The 21,005-nt window shown below is 47.0% G+C and overlaps 2 protein-coding genes across 2 annotated transcripts in view; both read right to left on the bottom strand.

Annotated features, from left to right (window-relative positions):
- The window catches only part of LOC119383063 (uncharacterized), a 49,985-nt gene extending 47,390 nt beyond the window's left edge, over positions 1–2,595 (bottom strand). Inside the window, exon 1 of the mRNA XM_037651051.2 lies at positions 2,476–2,595. The gene's annotated coding sequence lies outside the window, so the exon portion shown is untranslated. The remainder of the gene's footprint in view (positions 1–2,475) is intronic.
- Positions 2,596–6,217: 3,622 nt separating this feature from the next.
- On the bottom strand, positions 6,218–19,348 carry LOC119381623 (uncharacterized). Its single transcript, XM_037649396.2, has 8 exons — positions 19,336–19,348; positions 14,635–14,972; positions 12,870–13,098; positions 10,772–10,868; positions 10,433–10,555; positions 8,978–9,161; positions 7,701–7,872; positions 6,218–6,803 (listed from the first exon to the last, which is right to left on the bottom strand). Exons 1-8 carry the CDS (start codon positions 19,346–19,348, stop codon positions 6,679–6,681), a joined length of 1,281 nt encoding a protein of 426 aa, XP_037505324.1. The 3' UTR covers positions 6,218–6,678.
- Between the last annotated feature and the right edge of the window lie 1,657 nt (positions 19,349–21,005).

Below are 21,005 nucleotides of genomic sequence, written 5' to 3'. Positions count from 1 at the left end.
CTACCACGAAGTATTTTGTCCGCAAAGCTCTGGTTGCGCCCCTTAGGCTATATTTGCGACCTTTGTGCATTTACGCCCTTTGTGCATTTACGTCCGAAGCACAGTTGCGCCCTTTGTACTTCGGGCGATCATTTGGGCTTCGTTCGCAGCACCATGAAATGTCGCGCGTCAACGAGTGCATCGTTACATGGAAAATAGGGTGTGACAGGCGCGTCATTTGCACGCCTGTTACACTCTAAGACAAAATCGAGTATTTTGGGAGTGTTTCTGCCACACAATAATCGTCATCCACCTCGCGTACTTTCCTCGCGTTATCACCGCGGTCGCGGCACTTCCCGGTCACGAACGGCACGCGCGTTATCAGCGTGACATAGCATTCTTGACAGGAAAGTGACGAGAGCTGGGTTTTCAAAAAAGGAAACGCGAACAAGCAAGATGACGATTATTGTTGTGTGGCAGAAATACTCCCCAAATACTCGATTTTGTCTTAGAGTGTATTTCATGGTGGAGTCGCGAAGTGTCGGGAGCTACTAATGACATTGAGTCTAGCTTGTCTGTTACACTGCGGGAACTTCCGCCAGCCGTTAGGGTAAACGGCCCAAAGGCACGGCGCTGATGAAGCATGTTCCACAAACATCCGCTCACGAAAGATAAACGGCCGTTGCTCAGTGTTTCCGTACCACAAAGAAACTACCAGAACTCACGAAAGAAAAAAAGCTTTGTCTTATCCGCCCGGTCGGCGAAAGCTCTGCAGGACTACCAATAAAGTTACCAATAACCAAATCCACCTTGCTTGCTCAGTGGCCGGTACGCCATGACAGTGGCGTAGCCAGGGGGTGGCACCCCGGGTCACTTCACATTTTCGTTCTTTACTCTTCTTTTTAATCGGTTTTAATCAAGGCATTTAAAGTCTCGCTCCTTTTTATATTATATATAACGTGTAAAATGAACGCGCACGGCACGTTCGTAAACGTTCTTATTTTTGAGAGGATACTTCCGTTGTGCACTTTTCGCGCCAGAACGAGCACGAATCCAGGTTGGGCTTTACGTTTCAGACGTACTGTACGTGTCTGTTCGCGTAAACTAAGCTTACTGTCTGCATACCAGACTCTCCTCCTGGTTTCGTGTCGCCGAAAGGAATCAGATATATCCTGTCAGCTCATGAGCTCGCATTTCACTGAGCAACTGCGTTAAATGGCCTGACGTCCTTTTTTTCTTCTTTATTTCACATTAACATACTGCTTTGTCTTGCGTCTAAACGTATGCCTTTGTTTTTGTATTCGTGTATGTTGTACTGTTGGATTGGCTTCGAAGTCCCTTATATTCATTATTGCTTAGGTTTTTTGCATGAACCATCTTTTTGCCTCTTGTCCGCTACGGCTTGCAGCACTCCCCCCTTTTTTTACATTAAGTGGCACACATAAATGTTTCCCTGTTTTCATTTTATTTTTTACGGTGACGCTCCTTTACCTAGCACCTCACAAGAGATAATTTCTGGGGTTTTAGGTTCGAAATCCACAATATCATTAGGATGTGCCCCGTAGTGGAGGGCCCCGGAAATTATGATCACCAGGGTTTCGTCAACGTGCACACCTAAATCTAACTACAACACACTGGTCTAGTATTTCTCGCCTTCATCGAAAATGCAACTGCCGCTGCCGGGATTGAACCCTTGACTCGGGTTAGCAGCCGAGCACCGCAACCACTGGGCCACACAGCGAGTCCTCACAAGAGACCTTAAAAGAACGCAGGGTTCCAAAAACCCGTAACATTTTTTGTTCAATGGCGTAATAACTAGTATATTACAAAAATCGGAGCAATATAGCGGAGTGACATGTGTATGCTTTGAGTATGTTGGAACATTTTGTCCTGTCTGCCTACACACACATAGTCCTCTTCTATTCCTAGGTGTGCTCAGGATTGATCTGGACGGCGCTGTGCCATCGAAAACGTAAAGCTTAACAACAACAACAACTACTACAAAAATGATCACCGGCACTCATTAGCTTTAGAACAAAATTATTAAAACTAAGTTGCGTTGCCGTCACGGCTGCACAGAGCTAAACACAGAGCAACTGAAACATTGCATTCAAAATGCACAAGTGTATTGGTCTATTTCGTTGACAGCATTACAGTGTTCCTTTTTTAAGAAACTTGAGGAACGGTCAATGTATCTTGTTACGAAAAAGAGCGGTTTTGTAGTGTCACAGTGATAAACGAAGGCACATAAAAGTATACGGATTTCAAACTTCGAATTACAATCCGCAAGCCTTCAAGCACACCAGCCATACGCAAACGGAGAACAGAAACAAACAAAAAAAAAAACAGCAGATACAATGCTTCTATCAATGAAGTAGACCGATTCCCTCATCTCGTATAGCAGCGGAAAAAAAGAAAGGAAAGTTTACTACTAGACAATAACCATCGGTTTGAATTCTCTATTTCGAGCGCAATAAAGGAAACAGCGTAACTTACCGGAAAGTACTTTGGTCCGGGGGGAGCTCGAATGCAAAGCACTTGACCTGAAGTGCTGGGACGACTCGCAACGTCTGCCGCCCCTTCTAAGTTTCGCTCAGACCGGTTTCACGGCCACGCCCCTAGTGGCAGCAACGCCACGTGACATCGTTACGTTGCAGTGACGAGTATCGCGATTCAGAGCAACGATGATGACGTCACGAAAACGCGAGCATCACTGAGACTGTAACGCGATATGTAGGTCGACCACCTGACTTAACGCGCTGGACGCGCGGGCCTTTGCATCGACCGCTCCTGGCCTTTATCCGCGAAACTGAACTCTTTCTTTTTATTTAACTTATGCCGTAGGGCATACTAGCGCCAATAAAAAAAAAAGATAAGAATAAACAGGGTGGCCGATTTAATGAAAGATATTTAACGATTGATCACCGACCCTGCGCCACCTTCTAGATTCGAGAAGATACAACCCACGGCGAGCGAGTGCGCGGAAACGTTCGAATCACCGAGTCGCCGGATACGTGAGCTTTGTCGGAGTGATCGAGAATGCGCAAAAGCGCGCGCATTCAGCCGAGCCGGCGGCACGTGACGCAAGAGGCGACTGGCGGCCGCCGTCGGCACAGCTGCATCGCTTATTAGCAGCGGCAATGAAAATAGCTATTTTGGCACTCGTAGGCATGATCACGCTTGCACAGTCATTAGCTGTAGTTTCCCACGTTGATAAGAGCCTTAGGCGAAAGCCTTAGATTCCTCATCAAACGCGAAAATTGTCCGTCGGCGTCGACCGTCGCCCCGTCAACCGAAGTGACGCGAAAAATCGCGTGGTAACGTCCCAGATCGCGAAATTTGTGACGTCACATAACGTGACGTTACATGAAGACGTGATCGCATGACATTGTCGTTTGGTCGAATTTGGGCGGATCACAGAGGCAGTGCAAAACCAGGTGAGATACAGAAAGCCTGCATTCCCTCCGATCCCGGAGGCAGTGTAATACCACGTTAGGTACAGAAAGCTTTCGGTGGGGGGGTGGATCAATACATTGACTGAGAAGAAAAAGAAAAGGGAGATCGCTTTCACTTTCGAGTCGTCTTGGGCGAATGCATAGGGGCCCTGTGAGTTTTTTTTTTCTTTTTCTCTTTTATCACAAGAGCCGATGTCGGGGCGGTTAGTTGGTTGCACATTTCGATAACGGCGTCACTCTGCAATCTAACGAGAACTACAATGTAACTTAATGCATCGTGAGAGCATAGGCTTTCGTCTGCGCTCTCCTTAGCGTCATTCTAAAGGGACTGGGATTCCTTAGTGTTCCCGGAGGTTCCCAAATTGTTTGAACATACCTTCGGCTGTGGACACTAACGAATCTCCTGAAAAACGAAAGAAGGGGAAATTTAAGGGCTCGTTTCTCTTTGTTAGACACAACATTAATGAGAACAAACAGACAATCAAGCCAGTGAAAGTATAGGGGACGTTATTTGTGGTAATTATGTCATAAATGAGAAGAAATTAAAGTGGAGGAAAAGATAACTTGCCGCCGGCAGGGACCAAACCTGCAACCTTCGAACAACGCGTCCGATGCTCTACCAATTGACCTGCAGCGGCGGTCATCCTCCCGTTCACTTTATCGGGTATATCTGCGCACTTCAACCTAGGAGTGTGAGCCAGCGCCGCGGCGCTGGCTAGCACTGCCAGCAGCTTAATTGCGATGGTGCAGCGGCATATCAGGTATTCGGATTGCATTAACAAAGCGCCGATGTGCCTTTCCCTCACGTCCTGCGAGTCGGGTTGTTTTTCTGCTCAATTACGATGCATTGCGCGGATTCTCACGGAAGACTATAGCAGAATCGAAGGTCTCGAGCACCGAGAGAGAGCGACACTTTACTGGAAGAATAGATTTTTGCCGGCGCATATATAAACATTGGCATGCTGCTCTGTACAGGGATGGGGAATGGGATAAAAATATTCCAGGAGAGAGAGAGGGGAAAAAAGTAGTACTGTACGGCGGGCTAATCACGTTCATCGGCATTGAGTTTTTTTTTCTTTCATTATTATAATTAGAAAACTGGAATACTCTATAGCGTCCATTACTCTTCCTAAAAATAATAAAAAGGAAATTGCTGTTCCAACCTTGAAACTCTCACGTTTTCTGCACGGGTGTGGTTTACCAAAGCGTAGCAGCAAACAAGAAAATATACCGGTTTATCTCAAAAGTAGCATATAATTTGCGTGACAGGTTTCTTCGAAACAGCAAGGAATCTGCCAGCCACCACGCGACTGAAAAATGCAGGGTATAAAAAAGAAAAAAAAAAGAAAAAGGGAATCCACCCGCCATGGCGGCTTAAAGGCTACAGCGTTGCGTCGCGATAGGCGCTAGCATGAGGGTTCGATTCCCTAGGCACGGCAACCACATGTGGGAGGGGGGCGAAATGCAAAATCGACCGTGAACTTAGATTTATGTGCACCTTAAATAACTTCAGGTGGTCATAATTATACCGCGATTTTGTCACGCAAAACCACGGAATTTAAAAATAAAGTGCCATCAATGCATAAAACGCTGAAGGTGTCGCTAGAAAGTCAATGAACCAAAGGTTGCAATGAAATTAAGATGCAGTGGCAGCAACACGGCTTGAACGTCGTACGACTCGTCCTTGATCATCGCTAAGCAAGAGTTACCCTGGAATTTCCCATAAAAATAAAAATTATAAGCTTTTGCGCTGCTAAACTATACGAAATGATTGTAACATGCGCCGTAGCGACAAACTACAAATTAATTATAACTTTTGGTGTTTTACGATATGATTATGAGGCACGTCGTTGTGGACGACCCCGGAAATTTCAACCACCTGGGATTCTTTAACGTGCACCTAAATCTGAGCAGACGGGCCATAATGCGGTCGAAAATGCGGCCGCCTGCTGCCGGGATCGAACCCGCGTCCTTCGGGTCAGCAGCCGAGCACCGCAACCGCTATAACACCTCGGCGGCCCGAATATTGACCATCTGGGGTTCTTTAACGTGTGTACTCATATCTAACTACACAGTGCAAAAATGAAGGAAGGGAATTTTTGAGGGCTCGTTACTTTGTTTGACACAACTTTATTGAAAACCAGCGGATAATGAAGCCAAGGAAGATATAGGGGGCGTTAACTGTACTGTTTTAAGTGTGCCGTAGTAATTGTGACGTAGATGTGAAGAAAGTAAAGCGGACGAAAAAACAATTTGCCGCCGGCAGGGACCGAACCTGCTGCGTGGTTCACATGCTACGGGACGCCGTCTGGCAAAAAGAAAGCGTTCCACACTCGCCGGCATGGCTTCGGGTGGCGCTGACTAACACTCCCAGGTTTCGTGCACATAAATACCTGATAATGTGGACGAGGGGACGACCGCCGCCGTAGCTTAATCGGTAAGAGTATCGGGAGCGCAATCCGAAAGTTGCAGGTTCGGTCCCTGCCGGCGGTAAGCAGTCGGTTTTCGTCCGCTTTACTTTCTTCACGCCTATGTCACGGTTACTACAATACACTTAGAACAGTGCAATTAACGTTCCAATAAGCTTCATTGGCTTCATTATCTGCTGGTTTTCATGAAGGTTGCGTCAAACACAGTGAAAAAAAAAAAAACGCTTCTGCTGGGAACCTGGCTTGTGGCCAGGTTCTCGGCATGAAGGAAGCCTCAAATCGCTTGGGAGGATACCCACCCTTGGGAAAATGGGCGTCGTATCGTAAAAGTCACATATACATCACTCAAAGCCAGCCCTTTGTCCTTCGGCAACATTCTTTTTATTTCCTGTTGAAGTTGCTGCAAGTCAATGTAGTCCCTTGCGACCGCAGTCAAAGCACAGAACAGCTCTGAGACTGCAGCGACGGCATATGAAGAAAAGCCGGCTGTATGCGCGACAACGCTTGACTGCAGCAAAGAGGTAAAAACAAACTCCTTATACAAAAGAACGGAGCAATGGATTAAAATATTATGAGCATCGTACGCCGTATTAACACGATGTTCTCTTATAAACACTACAACGTCATTAACCATGTTATGCCTCAAGGACATACTTGCCAGTCAAAGGCACGTGAGGTAAGCAGTTGAGTTCATTATGCATAATCAATTACGCAAGGTGAATTGCTTGACTGTACATTGTATAGTACACTCGTCAACTTTCAAATCCGAGGAAACAATCGAGTGCGCTTGCGAGCCACGTCCATCTCTGCTTGAACTAACGTTCTTGTACCCTGCTGATGAGTTCGAGCAAAGCCTTGTTGCAGATGTCTGGGCAGCGTGCGAATCCGTAGTGCGATCCATCCTTCAACTCGATTGCCTTCACCACGTCGTCGCAACTACCTGTGAGTGGAGAGGTAAGTGTCGACATCATTGAGGCGTGCTTATGCATAGCAAATGCTTCAACGCATTTGGGAATAGATAGCGAGGCTGGGTATACACTGGACGAGTTGGTGCATATGGTCAACTGCAGGATGAAAACCAGCAAACTGAACTCGTGTACAGTCGGCGTCGAAAGTTTGGAGAACACTAGGTCCGAGAAAACTGAATTTCCCAGCAATTCGTTACTGTATTCGGTTGAACTGCACATTACATGTTGTTAGCACGTTTAGAACAGGCCGGAAATCAAAATTCAAGGCTGCTTGCCGAAGCAGCGGGAATGTTCAGTTTTTTTCTGGCGCCTCGTGGTCTTTAAAGCTTCTGACGCTGACTGTAAAAGAAAGACGAACTGCTTTAGACGATGCTGACCTAGCGCAGCGTGGCCCTGCATACTTGTTTTTTTTTTTTTTTGCGTATGCGTCTGCTTCTTGTTTCTTGTGTATACGGGCCTGTATAGTCCCCTGTTCAATGCAACTTAAAAGAAAAAAAAAACAACTCGGCCGGACCTATGGTAATTATTCATGGCTTTTAAACGACGGCGGGCAATGCGATAATACGTAATGACACACGAACACAAGCGCAATGTTCGTGTGGTACCGTGTTTTCGTGGTATTCTGTGGTAGCGTTAAAACGAAAGGAGGTGGAGAACGGTAATATGTCGACCACGTGACGTTCCTATACAAGGAAGGTGCGCGTCATTTGAGTCGTCAATTCCCAGCAACCGATAGGATCCCTCTGCTTCACGACCAGCTACATTAGCTAACGCCAAGAAACTACTGAATAGCCGCTCCCTCCGGATACTGGCTCCTGATTTCTCATGTTACTCGAGGTGTTATGTATATGGAGTGCACGTATTCTTACGACTTCGGAGGAGGTTCCCATCCGCGTCGTACAAACAGGCCCCCTCGGACTCACAGCCCAATCTTCTCAGCAGTTTCCGGTTGTCTTTCTTCGAGAGGAGTCTGTCGTTGTCGCCCAGAATCACGAGCGTGGGCACCTTGCGGTGTCGAATTGTGCGCAACTGCTGCTCAACCTGCGACGATGTGTCGGCGGTGGTACTGGGTCATTGACCGATACAGGCCGCTGAGCTACGTATATGAGAGGTGTGGTAATGCAAGACACCCAAAAAATTTTTTTACCACATGGTCACCGATTTACACAGAACCCGACTCTGCGTAAATGGGTGACCAAATCTTAGGTTCGATTCTCGCTCGAGCATAAGATTTTTATTACTTTTTTTAATTGCATTTTTCTCGATTTTTCGGTCACGGACAAGATGATGGTTCTTCGCTGACAACCAACGACACCGACACCGACACCGACACCGGCACCAGAATTTCTGCGAAACGAACTCTTTAGCGCTATAGCGTTAAAAAGCTAGTTTCGATTCCTACTGTACCCTGACGCCACAACATGGTATGAGCTTCTCGTCACGTACTCGCGCAAGATATCGTGACGTTTCCGTGGCCGCTCCGCACCGTGGCTCAGTTGGTGACGCACAAGCGGCCATATTGGAAGATTTGGTACCTGATATCATCACAACTAGCCGGGCTGCTGCGTGAAGTCACCAGAATTAGTACTGCAGCCTGACCTCAAACTAGTGTCGATGTCGATAGGTGCGTCATGTTGAAATTGACTTTAATATCAAAATAAAATATCTTAGCATTTGTTGAGTTTCGAACTTGCTCAGAGCCGTCTCTGTATACAAGAGATTTGTATGGCAGAGGAAACTCGCATTCAAAAAATGGTGGCAGTACCCCTTCAGCACTTGAAGGCGAAAGCCTGCTGAACACTTCGTAACAATTTAAAATACACTAAAGAGAAACAATGAATTGGCATAGATCGATAACTTCTGCTCTGAAAACTCCAATGTCGTTAATTTCGCAATCGTAGGTTTATTAATAAAGGAGAAAATCAAGTTCAAAGTTTCATTTTTAAATTTCGCGCCGAAATCTCCCCACGTGACGTCACGGATTTCAGTGTATCGTATTTTGGCCCCATTGGCTCAACAAAATTACCCCAAACTTGGTATGTTAAGTCCCCCTCAGAGGACACTGACTGTGTTCTGTGACACTGACCTGAGTTACAAATCTTGCGTACGATAGGACTGAGCGAAAAAAAAAGGTGCATTCACAAACCCGATGCTCGTCGTATCCGACGCTCGAGTGGTAAGCGAAGAAGGCGTCATACGGTCGGCCCATGGTTGGGTGCATGCTCAGCATCGTGACCGCTTTGAAGAAGAAAATCATGAAGCGTGCCCCGCGTCGACTCTTCGTCGCCCACCTGACTGCAGGATTGAAGAGCAGGGAGTTCCGGGAACCCCTGCAACATGGAGTTGACTGATTTCATTTGTGCCTCACTTGTCCTGCTCCTACTCCATCTTTCAGTGTTCAGTATATTAAACTGGCAAACCCGTCTGTCTTATACCTCTTCCTCTCTCTCTCTCTCTTTTCCCGGGTCAGTGTACGCAGCACAAGATGAATGCAAGGACCATCGTTCGCTCAGCGTGAAGGAAATCAGAACAACATCAGCAAGTCGATAAAGTAAATGAGCGAGAGAAGGGGAATTTTTTTTTTCAAGGAGCTCGTTTCTTTGTTAGACACCACCAAATGAACCCCGCAGACAATTAGGCCAAGGAAAGCATAATGGACATCGTCTTTAACTGTATTGTAGTAATTATGGCGTAAACTGAAATGAATTAAGGTGGACGAGAAATCCCCCATCCCACCGACGGAAAGGGTGATTTTTCGTCCACTTTAATTCCTTTCAGTTTACGCCATAATTACTACAATATGGTTAAAGACGAAAATTTAACGTCCCCTATGCATTCCTTGGCCTAATTTTCTGCGGGATTCATTTGGCGGTGTCGTTAAAGTAAAGTTGCACACATGCGTTGATGGCGTTCTTGCGTGATACAAAGTGAAAGTGTGAGCATGCTTTCTTTTCTTATTCCTCGAGGTTTAGAGCTAAGTCTTATCGAAGAGAGTAATTATGTTTAACTACAACTCGAGCGCTGCCACAATACAATCAATGAACTTTAAATTTTGAAGGTATGTCTCTTCAGCCTCACAGTAACCAATTGTGTACATTCACTTCAGTCCTTTTCAAAATTAACTCGGAAGCCATTATTTTGTATAATCGTTCAGGACATAAAGTCCGATGCGTGATGAGATGAATGGAAGTGGTTTAAACGCATTATCGCTGTCAGCTTTAACAAAAATTTCATATCAACTTGGTCTACCAATTGTACCGCGAGAGACGACGGAAAACGCCCGTGTGTAGGCCTGAACACCGCAAGTTCCCACAAAAATTTAGGATACAGCTACAACAGACCAGCATATGACGTCATTTTACAGCTCCACATCGGTGTTTCAGTCAATAAAAAAATTTAAGACAAGGAACCTGTATATGTCCCGTCATTCAATAGCAGCATATGTGGTGGTCCTGCCTATTTCAACAGCAACAACAGAAACGTACGTTTCTCATGCTTGCAACTTCCCTTCGGATGAAAATCGATTTGAAGAGGAGTCTTCGGGTCTGAGGTGTCCGTATGAATATCGTAAACACTGTCTCATCCGATGGGATGAGCTCACCTGAAGTGCCTGGTTGTGATGGGCGTTAGCAGGGCCAAGGACTTCACATCAATGCTGCGGTCCTCTGCTACCAGCTGCAACGCGGGAGTACTTCCTAGGCTGTGGCTTACTAGCATGTCGATCCTGCAAACAATGAGAGTGGCCCGCTATGAACGCGCATGCGCCGGTTCAGGAAGCAATTCCCGGGAAGGAAAAAAAAAACAACTCGAGCCCAACACATACGAGATGTAATCAGTATGGTCAACGCTCCCTCAGTACAGTGTTAAGAGTAGTTGTCAATAAGTGTCACGGTGCTTTTTATCGGGAAATAAGCAGGTCATCGCTCTCGATGGTACTCACTTATTGATCTGAAGTTTCTTGAGGAAATCGACGACTAATCTGGTCTTCTCATCGCAGCTATGCCACCAGTAGCCGGTCTCCAAGGTGAACCCAAAGTCTGGTGAAACACAAAGGCAAAAGCTGCTGGTAAAGAGAGACTGAAGCAATTTGAGTGCGGTTGAAAGAGGAGCTACTTAGGTTACTGAAAAAAGAAAAAGGCACGCAAGAGAGGCCGCATAACATGAGGTAGAAAGGAAGGAAGGAAACAGAAAAGGAGAAGGCAGGGAGGTTAACCAGAAACACTTCCGGATGGCTACCTACACTGGGGGATGTACTTACATACATGCAAAACCGTTACACCTTTGCTCCAGCAATAGATGTTTGCCTGCTACAGTGAAGCTCGTTAACCTGGATTTCACGGGACCGGAAGAAATTGCCCGAATTAACCTAAATTCCGAATTATCAAAAGCATCAAGAAAGCAATAAACCAATGTCTGTTACGTCAATACACTTTCATTTTCATGATGAACACGTAAATTCTGTACTTGCTTTGCATAAGAGCAGCGTAAAAGCCGCAATTTTCGCCACTTGCAACTTTGTTCACAATGTGAGTGCGGCTCAAGACCTCCCTGTCCTAACTAACCCGAAGCGCGTTAACCTGAATTTAACCCGAAACGTCGTTACCGTCGTTACGGTTCGCGTTGACGACGATGGCGTAAAACGTTGGCGATGGCGATGCAGACTTCCCCGCCTCGTCTCCGTTGTCCGCGAACGCTGTTTTCGCTCCTTTGCGTCGCACATTCGCGGTGCTTCGCGCTCGGCGCGCTCCGAGGATCGTCCGAGTTAACCGGGTTGCGGCCAAATATGACCGAATTAACAAGGGTCTGATGCCATTGGACAGTACATAGGCTTGCCGGGGCCAGAGAACGCTCCCGAATTATTCGATTTTCCGAATTAGGGGTGTCGAATGAACTAACTTTTACTGAATACATAATGGATGGTACAAAAATAGGGTAAGGATGGAGAAATGGTTAAGTGCTCGCGCAGCCTAGAAACATATCTGAACTACGGCATCGCACGTGAAGTGCGCTTCTTTGTGTGAACAAAGCTCGGCGAATAGTGACGGGATAACAAAGATCAAAACGAGAAATATGCGTTGCCTGTATGGAGCATTCTTTTTATCATTACTGAGAGGAGTGGGAGGGAAAATACAAGTGATTGCAATGGACAACATACAATATTTGTTGCAAAGGGCCGCGTCGAAGGCGATGTCGTCACCCTGCCTCTGTCCAGTTAGGTCTCAGCTACAAGCGAAATAAAATATTTGCCCACCTAGGTGAATTGAAGTTCCACATAATTGTGTCAAATACGCCACCGTGTTCGGCTTGTTAGAACTCCCTACTTTTTCAAATGACTTTCAAGCAAATATGTGGAGTTAAGTTTCAGAGAAGTGGTTACTGTTATTCAGGACACTGTTCCACATGTGCGTACTGTTAGGAACGCTATTTAATGTAGCCTGAAAACCATGTTTAAGCATATATGGGACATTTTCCCTACGGACTTTTAGACCATCCGTGCCACGTGTGGTTTGTGCGGAAGCAGCAGTTTCAGCATGTGGTGTGGGCGCTAGGTGAACCTAATAACGGTCGTTGAAACAGCGAGAGGAACACATCCCTTAGTCCAGGTTCCCTATGACGATCTCGGGGCAACCTCACGGTTCCGATAGATTGGGGATCGGATGACCTCCGGAGCCATGCGCCGCCTCACAAGACGCCTTGATGAAACAAACTGTCAGCGTAGCCTCAGAAGAGCTCTTGCAAATATGTTTAACGTTACAGAAAGTACTTTAGTGCGCGTATAGAGACAAATATGGCCTGCATGTGCTTCAATATTTAAACGCGCCTTATGTACCTGGAGCAGATGTATGCATATTCTCGTGTTTGTAGACAAACTTTACAGGTAATCATGAGCTCTGCAGCGGATGTTAGAGACTCGCTCTGGCGTGGGAGACAGCTACAAACGGTCACAGATATTACAGCATATTCAGTAGACATATTACAGCTGCAGAAACCGGAAACCATCCGATCCCACGGCTTGTATACAAGAAACGGACTCATACCGGGCCAGTTGAAACAAAGAACGTCCACGCCATGCTGGTCAAGGAAAGGAATGTTGTTCCCGTAGTCCTCGTAATGTCCCGGTGCCCCCGTTAACATCAAGGTCAGCGGTCGCTCTGTGCGGTCGCCTTGCTCCATGCGGTCCATGCCAGTGTGAATGTACACGACGGGTACGTGAGCGCCCGTCTCTGGTGCCTGCTCGTACCCGCGACGACCTTCGCCTCGCCATTTCTGCGTCCCGGAAAGGGGAGATGGTTTACGGCACTAGCATGTGTGGTAGGAAATAAACCAGGAGTTAAGCACCCAGTCACGCGCTCAGCGTTTGCAAGTGTACAACCCGCGTATTGATCTCCTGCACCTTTTCTCTTACACAATAATAATATTATCTGGGGTGTTACGAGCCAACACCACGATGTAATTATGAGGCACGCCGTAGTGCAGGGCTCCGGAAATATCGACCATCTGGTGTTCCTTAACATGAACTGACATCGCACAGATGACTTTCCAGCACTTCGCCTCCCTTGAAATGCGATCGCCAAGGTAGGGATCGAACCCGCGACCTTCAGCAGCCGAGCACCGTAACCACTGCACCACTGAAGCGTACTCTTTCTCTTACACACAAAAAAAGCTTATCCAATACGTGACCCTGCTCGGCGGACTCGCTCCAGTGTGCTTGGTTCTCAGTGGGGTTTAAATGACACGCAATTATTCGGAAAAACTTGTCAACCGCTTTACGCACAAACGCACAGAGCGCTGCAGTGTAACTACCTGCGAAGCAAATACCTATAAAACTTCGGTTCTTAATTGTGACGGATAAATTTTCGCGCTGGCTGCAACGTGCGGCAGCCACTGTCTTTTCATAATGGCGTGCGCTGAGCACGCAGGTGGAAGACACGCTTCCTGCGACGTGTGTGGCCGCCAGCCCCGGTTTCCATTGCGTTTAGCGGTATTCCCTTCTATAATTCATCATTACTCTATGGGCCTTGACTATGTAGATGTTATAGAAAAAGTAAGGCGCACCGAGAGCACCCTCTGCATCAATTAAATTTCTACTAGGTCACAAAGCATAACCATGTGAAATAAATGTACTAATAACATGCAAAGGACGTCCACCTTCTCTTTTCTCGTGTCCTCGCATGAACGCCCTACTTTCTTCTACGATGAATCCAACTGACTCGGCCTTCTGGGGTTCGTGCATGCGAACATTCTAATGACACAGTTTATCGTGCTCCAAACATACAGCTTTCTCAACAAAGCAAGGCAGCCTTGTCTATACACACATAGGTAATCATCACAACATGCTGCATTTATAAATATTAAATAAACTTGCACTCATGGAGCCGCGTCTTGAGTCAAATACCGACGTATCGTCACTTATGTCAATGCGTGTTGACTGTACTAACCTATGCTTGCAGCCTTCGTAGACACGAAGAACGTGAGAAACACAAGGACCTACAAACCATAAGCGCTGCCACCCTCGCAATCTTCAAGCTGACAGGTATGCCCTTTACCGCTGAATGCGTATCAGCTTGCCCAACTTTCCGCCTTAGCTTTCGCAGGCAACGCCAGAGTTCCCTCACAACATATGCTGAATATGATGTAAGGTATTCGCCAATAAACAAGAATAAAACAAGCATGTTGTTTGCGTTAATGTTTCTACCCTTATACCACCACCAACACAAGATCGACGAATTGACCCAGTAAGCAACGTTAAAAGGATGCTGTAGTGCAACCAGCAAAGCAAAAAGCCATCTTTTGCAAACTGACCTTGTAGAGGTCACCGCACGTGGTGACCTTGACGTGCCTTTCCTTGTAAGGAAGTATATCCAAGTCAAGAAGCTGCTGTCGGATGAGTCTCGCTGAGGGCTGGGGCCTGTAATTGGCAGCATGTGGTGGCGGTCCAAAGCCAAGCAAGCGCCGGTGGCGGAGTAGTGGATGCAGTACCGCGGCCTTCGTAACCAAACGGTTAGTTTTTGACAAAGCAACGGGAAACCAGGCAACCAGGCAATATTTGAAGCGCGCCAAGTGGTGCGTGGACCGCTGAAGGACGAGCTGCTGGCATGGTGCGAGCGTAGCGACCCGCGTGATAGGGTGCTGTGGAAAGCCTGCGTAACGATTAAGCAAATTAGAGCTGTGCAAGTCCAAATGCCAGAGCTGCGAGGAACTACATATCCTTTACGAGCTAACAATGCGGTGCACAAGCTCTGCCCACAAAGCCACGCAACAAGTATTACGATTCGCCTTGCAATGGCGTGAAAAACTGGGTCAATTGGTTTATCTTCATGGCGAAAGCAGCGCACAAAGACGACAACACAAGAAGAAGAACGACACAGGACAGGCGCTGTCCTGGATCAGCGCCTTAACAGCAGAGCTGTTTACGTCGAGGTTGGTCGTGTGTCGAAAATAAAAAGATTATCATTATCATGAACAGGCACGCGCCGTATTCGTCGTCTTCTTCATCGCTTTCCTTTTCTTCCTGTTCTGCTTCGCTCCAGAAGACGTGCGCCGATTTGTCCGGTGAGGGATGCAATAACTTGATGGGTGAGAGGACGACTGCAGAAAGAGGTTAGGAAAGAGAGAGAGCAAGAGAGAGAAGGACAATTTCTTGGCGAAAAAAAAAACATGGTTGATCCCTCCGTCATAGGAATCAGTATAACACGAAAGTGAAACGTGTCTTCACAGAAGTAGTGCTTATTGTGTAATGATATATCAGAGCTTGTACAACGTCTATTCGTGTTCGGCAGCTATAGCACCGTTTGACGTGGATGCACCCATGTTGACAGCATGTCTCTATCGCGACGACTAACGCCCATGATCATGATTAAACTGTTGTGGTAGCTGACGGTGTGAACATATATTTGGACACAGCGAATCGTGAATCCCGCGTAAGGATGATATCAAGAAGCTCATAATCAACACTGTTACCCGGTATGCACTTCTTCAAAGCGTCGTCAATTAAGGAGAGAAACGGCACGGTGTGCGCTTTCTAGTAATGGGTAGCCGACGCCTGTGCTCATGCATACATAACACGCACTGCGCTTCAGCAACACGGGAGGTAGAGGTTCGTAGCCTGAGCCGCAAACGCGTGCGTCCCGCTGGCCTCTGTCTCGCAGGCGCTGCTCTCGCTCCACCAAAGCACGACATTCGCCCGTCGAAATCGCGTCCTTTCTGCAACGCATATTGCAGCAGTTTTGTTAGTCGGTGCTCTCGCAATTGAAGCAGTCGGCGGCGGAGAAATCCCGTTGGTGCACGTGGAAGATGCACTACTCCAATGAGCCGACGCACGCTAACACGAAGTCAAAGGCAAAGAACGTAACTACGTCAAGGCTGCCTCGGCGACGCCAGCGCGGCCACTCTACCTCTCTGTTATCGAGACGCTTTAACCATGACCTCAGATATCGCGTGCAATCTCGGAGTAAGCGCTAGTAAGCATGCTAGTAAGTGTCGATCGTGAAGTATTGCTTCTTTTCACCTCTCACAGACGGCGGCACCGCCCCGCTCCGCCCGCCGCGAAAGAGAATGTGTGAAAGATATAAGGCGCGTTCGCGCCGAGCCTAGCATCTCCCGAGATGGCTTAGTGGGTAGCGCGTCGGGCGCTTGCCGTCACGGTCGCAACGTCGTGGGTTCGATTCCCAGCGGGGTATCTTTTTCTTGGTTTTTTCTTTCTCACCCGTTGGTGTCCATTTTATCAACGTCATATCCGTGACGGATGTACTTGGTGGACCCCGGCATAAAACACTTTCGTGTTAAAAACTTTTCTTGTGAAGGCGAGATTCGAACACGCGTTCTCCAGGCACGCTGTCCAGGCACGCTGTCAAAGAAGAGCATAGCCTTGTATAGTATAATACAGCAAGATGGTGGGAAGGAAAGCGAGGGTGAGGAGGAGAGATGTGAGGGTTAGGAGGAGGGAAAGGGTAGAACGAGAGAGAGAAAGAAATAAGAAAGGGAAGAAACAGAAAAAGATAGAAGACGAGAGACAGAGTACACAGAGAGAGATAGAGAGAAACAAACACATAGAAAGAAAGAGAAAGAGAGAAAAAGAGAAGAAAGAGAGAAAGACAGAGAAAGAAACAGACATAGAGAGAAAGAGATAGAAAGCGACGTACACAAAAAAGGTGATAGAAAAAGAGAGAGAAAGCATAGTCATTTATAGGACAGTACAGCAAGTATAGTCTGCCGTGTGGCGTAGAAAAACTATAATCCTCATGAACCGGCACGCGCTCTCTTCTTTATCGCCTTCATCTTCGTCCTCTTATTCCTTTTCTACTTCGCTCCCAGAACATGTGCGCCGATTTGTCCACCATTAGTTCACCAGCTCTGCTGCGACCCAGCCTCGCGCGACTTCGTGCAAGCTGAGCTAATATTTTTGCGCTGCTTTTACCATGTCGATTCTCCTATACGCCACCTGAACTATAATTTACGACGTGCTGCACACTGTCATTCGTTTCAGCGCTGCAACAGTACCGAACTATGTACTAAGCTGTTCCGTTAAAAAAGAAAAAAAAAGACTCAAGAAAGGAGCAGCACATCTGCACGATTGTCATGCACCTTTCCTGCTGACAGTGCACACCGCTTCAAGTGTGCGCGTGCCAAGCAGAGCGCAGCCGAAGACAAAGCAGGAGTGTATGTGCCACGCCGAGTATGTTTACACCTCAGAAGCTAGGGAACACGTGTGCAGTATAAGCGGAGATCTTTGCGCCAATGCGCGCAGTCGCGCATTAATCATGTGGATGAACCATTTGTCCTGCACCACGTGTGCACCTCGACGTCCGTTTCGAGTTCCGCGAACTCGAAACGAACATGCATGCACCGCTCAGAACTCGCGCTACACTTTTTATGTACTTCCCGCGCAGATCCACGAGCCGGTTCATGGCGGTGCAGGCGAATTGAACGGTCCATGTTCATGTTAGCATTTGTGCCTCCACGTTGCAAAACAGTTCCCTCGAAAATTCATATTGCTCATTAGAAGTGAAGCGAATCCATTGTCTCACATATGCGCCCTTTCGTTTTGCTGTAGCCGTTCTTTCCCATAAACACCTTGCTTTCTTCTTGTATTGTTAGCGACATCCCAGTCACTATAATGTTCGTTGCGTAACCGAGATGAAGGTCACCGATTCGATTCTGGCCAAATGTAAAAACGGTCCGATTCTTAGAAGGTGAATACTGGTGTTTGGCGTTTGGAAATAGTGAACAGAAACAATGAATGATAAGAATGCTATGGTAAGCAAGCACTTCAATCCATGTCGGATACCGCTACAATCGCTGTTCAACGGTTTCTCGTCGCTTTAAGCATTCGTCATCTCGTGAACTTTTGTCTTGGTTGTATAACTCTATGTAATACCATGCAGTGAAAGAGGGGCTTAACGAATATTAGGCTAAGCAAAATTTTTAAAAAATATTGATAAGTATAGATGTTAGAAGTATACCCTTTGAAACGAGGTAAAGGCTAGTGCCACCAAGCTCTTTAAAATTCCATGTTCTCTGGGTTGTGGTAACATGTCGATTCCGATCTTCCACCTGCTCCCAATTTTCACTGTAACCGCAAAACCTTCTTCACTCCGTGCGTTCCATGGTTGTCAGCCACCGATCTTAAAGCCTTCTCCAAATGGTCTCTACAGCAGGTTCGATTATGTTCCCAAAACTGTCTTTGAAACTTAATACCTCGGGCAGACTTAACTCTTCCTCGATTATTGGATTTTTGTACCTTGACATTCGACTCCACAACTGGCGCCACTTGTGTCCAGAACCTGACTTCAGAACCTGACTCCAGAACCTGACTCCAGAACCTGACACCTGACTTCAGAACTGGCGCCACCTGTGTCCAGTGGGGACAGGGAGGACGCGGCCTCGCAGATATGCAGCACCCAGCAAGTGTAAGTGCGCTATTCTCTAGTAACCTAAGTGTAAGTACACAATGTCGCGTGAACACATGCCGACTGCATCAGAGGCAACTCCCTGAAGTAGACTTTGAGATATCTCTTCTTGCCGCTGCTGGCTGACAGGTAGACATTCACTCCTGAAGAAGGGGTAGTCTTGAAGATTAAAGAACTTTGGTTGGAGATATCTCACAGCCTACTTCAGTAATCAAACCCTACCAGGCAGGTAACGCTGTCAAAATGTTTAAGTTTTAGTCTAACCGTAGAGAACTCCCTACGTGCTGCTTTGGATCAGCCCATGAAAGCAAACAGTGACGGCAAGACTCAAAACGGCTGAGCACATCGGACATAATGTAATGTTCTTCGAGGTTCATGCGAGAATTATGTGCAGTGTATTTTCAGCAAAACTTAGTAGGATATCTGGAAGATGTGACCAGCAATTTTTTGACCGTCAACAACGACAGTGCCGTAACATTCAAAAAAGTCTTCGTGACTAACTCTAGCCCCATCAATTCTCCCGTGTCGACGCGCCCGTGCTAAACTCCCACGACCTCGAAAAGACTAGATATTGTTTTAAGGCGTGAAACCTCACCTCCTTGCAGCATCTTGCGTCTGCGTATTTCGCTCACGTAGGTTTTGCGGGCAATCGACGTTCTCAGGTAATTACGCCTACGATGTCTGCGGCAACGCAGATGACCCTACCGAAGGCACACCACCGCCGGACAGTCCTGAAAAGAGAGTGGGAGTGAGCAAACTTCATCCACTTGGAAGATCAAATGCATAGCAAAGGCAAGCTAAAGCGACCAATAACTGAAACAAAACTTTCACATTCACATTTTCACCCCAGCTTTCGTTAGAAAGATAATTGCACGAAGAAAGACCAGAATCAGCGAACGACGACTCATTATGTTACAGCGCGACAAGAACGAGGGGAAAAAAAGCTAAGGCACACAAACGACGGGACGGTAACGTAATGAACCAGTACCAAGTAGCCCAGTTCACCGAAATCCTGAATGACGAATCTCGAGAACATGGAGCCATGTTTCGGCGACGTTTAACATGTTTTCTTAGTTAGTAGATAGCGGTGATCCACTGACAATTAATAAAAGAAATGATTACTTGGTTTTGAATCCAAAAAGAAGGGAGCGTTCAGGCCAAAGTTATCCGTATTTTCCCACACAACTTCCCGATTCCGCTTCTTCGAATCTCTCCGTCTTCGCTGTCTGCAGCAATGTGGCATTTTCTCTGACACTCGGGAAAGGGTGGCAACCAAGCAGGGTGAAACGACCTCGAGGAGCGCACGGGGAGAGAGAGGAGGCAGAGAGGAGGAAGACAGCTTCCACAAAAGGAGGCACGGAACGAGTCGTCGGCCTTTCCAAAATGGGATGAGGAGGTCTTTTCTGAATGGGGAGATAAACAACAACCGGTTGCCTGTGCGGAAGAAACGAGCAGCGAGGGAAAGGAAGATTCCAAAAGGAAGCAACGCGAAAAGGTTGGCTTCACGTGGCACAGTCATGGCGTGCTCGCTGCAGTGCCAGACCAGCGAAGAATCAGCGCAATCAGCAGGAAAAAGAAAGAACAAAAAACACCAGTTTCACCCCAAGTGAAAGCTGTACGAACTGCGGAACATTGATTCGCTTGTGTTTCCCATGTGTTTATCTTGTGTTTATCTCCTTTTTCTGTTCTGTTGGTGTGATTATGTGATATTTCATATCCTTTCTGTTCCTTGCTTGAGATAATATGATTTGTTTTGCGATTATCTATTTTCTCTTCTATGGTCTCATTTCTACTATTTTTCTACTGTTTTCTGCTCCGAGCACGATGCGTCCTCCCGGCGCTGGCGTTTCGCCTCCGTTTCTGGCTTCCGTATAGAGCTGTGTCTAACTGCTGACGCTGGCGTCTCTCTGTCGCTTCGCTGGCTCGAGCGGACGAATCAACCCTTCGGTGACGCTGGCGTTCACGGACAAGCATAGGTCGGCGAACTCACTCATGAGTCGACTCACTCAGACTCACATCGAGCCGCGAGTCTGAGTAAGTCCAGGTGAGTAACGTTTTGGTGAGTGAGTCCGAGTGAGTTCGGTTGAGACAAATTTCAGTGAGTCTGAGTCCGGGTGAGTCCAGTTGAGGAAAATTTTGGTGAGTGCGAGTGAGCCCTAAGCACAAAATATATTTCTTGTGTGAGTCTGAGTGAGCTCGAAATTTTTTTTGCCGACCTATGGCTGATAACTACTAAATTTCAGCATTAATATCAGTCTTATCACT

The sequence above is a fragment of the Rhipicephalus sanguineus genome, chromosome 2 (assembly GCF_013339695.2).
Source record: "Rhipicephalus sanguineus isolate Rsan-2018 chromosome 2, BIME_Rsan_1.4, whole genome shotgun sequence".
NCBI classification, from domain to species: Eukaryota; Metazoa; Arthropoda; class Arachnida; order Ixodida; family Ixodidae; genus Rhipicephalus; species Rhipicephalus sanguineus.
The sequence above is the reverse complement of the archived record's forward strand: the minus strand, read 5'-3'. Positions and strand labels throughout refer to the sequence as shown.